Raw genomic sequence first — 2,949 nt, 5'->3', positions numbered from 1 at the left:
CCAGTGCACAAATTTTTGTGCACCGGGCCTCTAGTATATATATAAAAGCCCAAATGACTGTTACAATGGAACGACCGGTTGCTATGATGCGCATTGACCACCAGGGGGCAGATGCTCAATTCAGGAGCTGCCCTCGGCCGGCAGGCCCCATCACCCAATTAGGGCTGGGTCCTGGGCTGGGACGGGGAAACAGGGGTGGGTGGCGGCAGACACAGCCCTTTTCCCAGAGGGGCTGAGGGCCGGCTCCCTCGTTGCAGCCGGTGGCCAACCTCCCAGGCTCCTCCCCCCGGCCGGCAGGCCCCAACCACCCGATCAGGGTCAGGCCCCGGGCTGAGACGGGGAACCGGGGTGGGTGGCGGCGGATGAGGGCAGCGAGGGGAGGAGGAAGAGGGGAAGCAGGGAGGTGGGAAACCTGATCAGCCCTGATCGCCAACCAGGCCTAGGAACCCCCACCCGTGCATGGATTTCATGCACCGGGCCTCTAGTGAGAAATAATCAGCCAAGTGAGTGTGTGTGACCAGGCTAGGACATGTGTTTTTTAAATGAGCAGGATTTAGTTTTGAGTATGAAGTACTCTTCAGACCATTTATTGATAATTTACAAATGTAGTAACTTATGCATGGATATAATTTATTAACACAGGATAGTGACTACTTTGTATATGTAAAACACTTCTATGATTTTATGTCTTGTCTTTTTCTTATTCCTTAGTGACATCGACCAGCAGTACCTAAACTATATATTCAGGTAAAATATAATTTACATTTTCAAAGAGTAACTCATATATTTCTAGAGCTTATTTCCCAATAATGTGACTTAGGAATTCTGAGCCAACATGCCCCCACGGAGGCGAGCTGAGTGTCTGTGAGGGACCAGTCAGGACACCAACCAGCAGCCCTGCCTAGACCAGGTGGGAGGGAACCTGGACCAGGTGGGAGGGCCTCTGCCTGCCTACAATTCAGAGGCTCAGTCTCTCCCGGGAGTGTGGAGTCTGTAAGGCTAAGGGGACAATTTCCCTAGAGCCACAGCCTCCCTCTAGCCTGGGCCCTGGACTTCCCTCCCCGAGTGGTCCTGACCTTGATCCCAGGGCCTCCCTGGTCTGTCTTCCCAACTCACTCCCAGACCCAGTGGTGCCCGAGAGAAGGCTGTCGGTGGAAGGTGGTGGGTGGACTTGCAGGCTGAGGTGTCCACATGCAGTATGTGAGGTCCTCGGGGTGCAGGATGCAGCCTAAGGTGGAAGGGGCAATGGAGCCAGGAGCCAGGGCCGGGGCCGGGTCTCCCCATGGTGCCACCTCTGGCAGGGAGCTCCTGGGACTCCGAGATTCTAACTTTTAATCTGGCCCAGGTTGTTTTGAGGCTATAATCTCTGTTTATACCCCCCTCCTTGTTTTGCAGATGAAATTGTGTGAGTGTGCACACGTGTGTCTCTGTGTGCACGCACATGTATGTGTGTGCATGCATGTGTGTATGTGTGTGCATGTGTCTCTGTGTGCACGCACATGTATGTGTGTGCATGTGTGTGTGTGTGGTGTGTGTCCGTGTGAAAGGGGTGTGCACAGCTGTTCTCTCTGGGGTGTGACTTGTGAAACTGAAACAATGGATTGGAGCTCAGCCTGTGGAGCTGATCGTTTCTCCTGTTTCTCCATTGCATTTCCCATGAGTGCAGGAGCGTCTTCTCTCTTGTTTGCTGTGTCCCCAGATTAGAGCAGCATCTGGCACTTCCTAGGCACTCAGTAACGATTGCTGAGTGAATGGACTTAAAAGGTCTGCTGGTATCTGGCCTGATGGGTCTTGGGTAAAAAGTCTTATTTCTGACCTCTGACTGGACCCGCTGCCTGGGTGGCTGGAATGGAGAAGGACAGTACAGAGGTGGGCTCAGGCCCGGGAGGCGCTGTCCACGAGCCCAGGAGGCGGGAGAAGCTCCCAGAGAGGAAGGTGGGAGGGTGCCAGGAAGAATACGGCCTCAGCACAGAACACGCCTCCTCCTCCTCTTCCTCCTTTGGCATCGATTGCAAACCAGTCGAGGTAGTTTTCAGGCACGTGGTGGATGGGATGGGTCATTTTGTGGGCTGGCTTCTTGGACATTTAACTTCCCTGCTATGCAGTTAATTTTGTGGCAAAAATAGACTGAGCTCACGGTCCACAGCTACGGGTTAGCGCGCAGCCGGCTGGAATTCAGAGGCTGCTTCATGTGGCCGACACGGCTCTCTGTGGCGGAGGTGGGTGTGATGACAGTCTCTGGGCAGGCTCAACCCCGGGCCCAGCCTGCAGCACTTCAGGTGGGAGGGAACCTGGACCAGGAGGGAGGGCCCCTGTCCTGCCTACAGTTCAGGAGGCCTCACTGTCACCGAGGAGCTGGACTCAGGGAGGGAGCCCGTCCGTGAGGTCGCCTGCCCGGTCCACTGCTTCCGAGTGGAAGGGGGAGGGTGGGAAGGCGTGCTGTGCCCCGTGCGAGCTCCTTCCCTCGTGTTTCCTTTTCAGCGTGGCGCTCCTGGCAGCCGCAGCGCATCCCACAGGTAAGCTCACCCTGCGTGTGCGTGCCGTACGGTGTCTGTTCAGTGCAGGGCCTGACCCGCCGTGTCTCTGAGGACGTGTTGGCGGGAATGGGGAAGCCTTCCAGGGGGTCACGCCCAGGGTTAGAAATGGCCCGGAACCTTCCGGAGTCATCGCCCACACACTCATTCTCACCCCCTTCTTTAGTTAAACACACACATGTGATAAATGGAACAAAACAATCCACTTGATAAAACACACACAGCCCCCAGAGAGAGGGAATTCAGAACGTTTCTTCCAATCTAGACCGTAACCATTGGAAATCGTTTGGGTCTGGAAGGGCCGCAGGCCTTGGTCTTGTGTCCTGAAGTTCCCGATGAACGAGTGCCGTGACGAGGAACTGCTGTCTGTGCGGCCCATACACTCCCGTGCTGCTAATACTCGGCACACCGGCCC

General features: G+C 55.5%; 1 protein-coding gene across 1 annotated transcript in view; it reads left to right on the top strand.

Moving 5' to 3' along the window:
• Window positions 1–2,949, top strand: part of TMEM241 (transmembrane protein 241) — a 48,867-nt gene that overhangs the window by 27,663 nt on the left and 18,255 nt on the right. The window contains 2 exon segments of the mRNA XM_014547005.1: window positions 712–747; window positions 2,482–2,516. Of these exon segments, the coding sequence (XP_014402491.1) occupies window positions 712–747; window positions 2,482–2,516 (71 nt within the window).

The sequence above is a fragment of the Myotis brandtii genome, unplaced genomic scaffold (genome assembly GCF_000412655.1).
Source record: "Myotis brandtii unplaced genomic scaffold, ASM41265v1 scaffold460, whole genome shotgun sequence".
NCBI lineage: Eukaryota > Metazoa > Chordata > Mammalia > Chiroptera > Vespertilionidae > Myotis > Myotis brandtii.
This window is presented reverse-complemented; position numbering and strand designations above follow the sequence as displayed.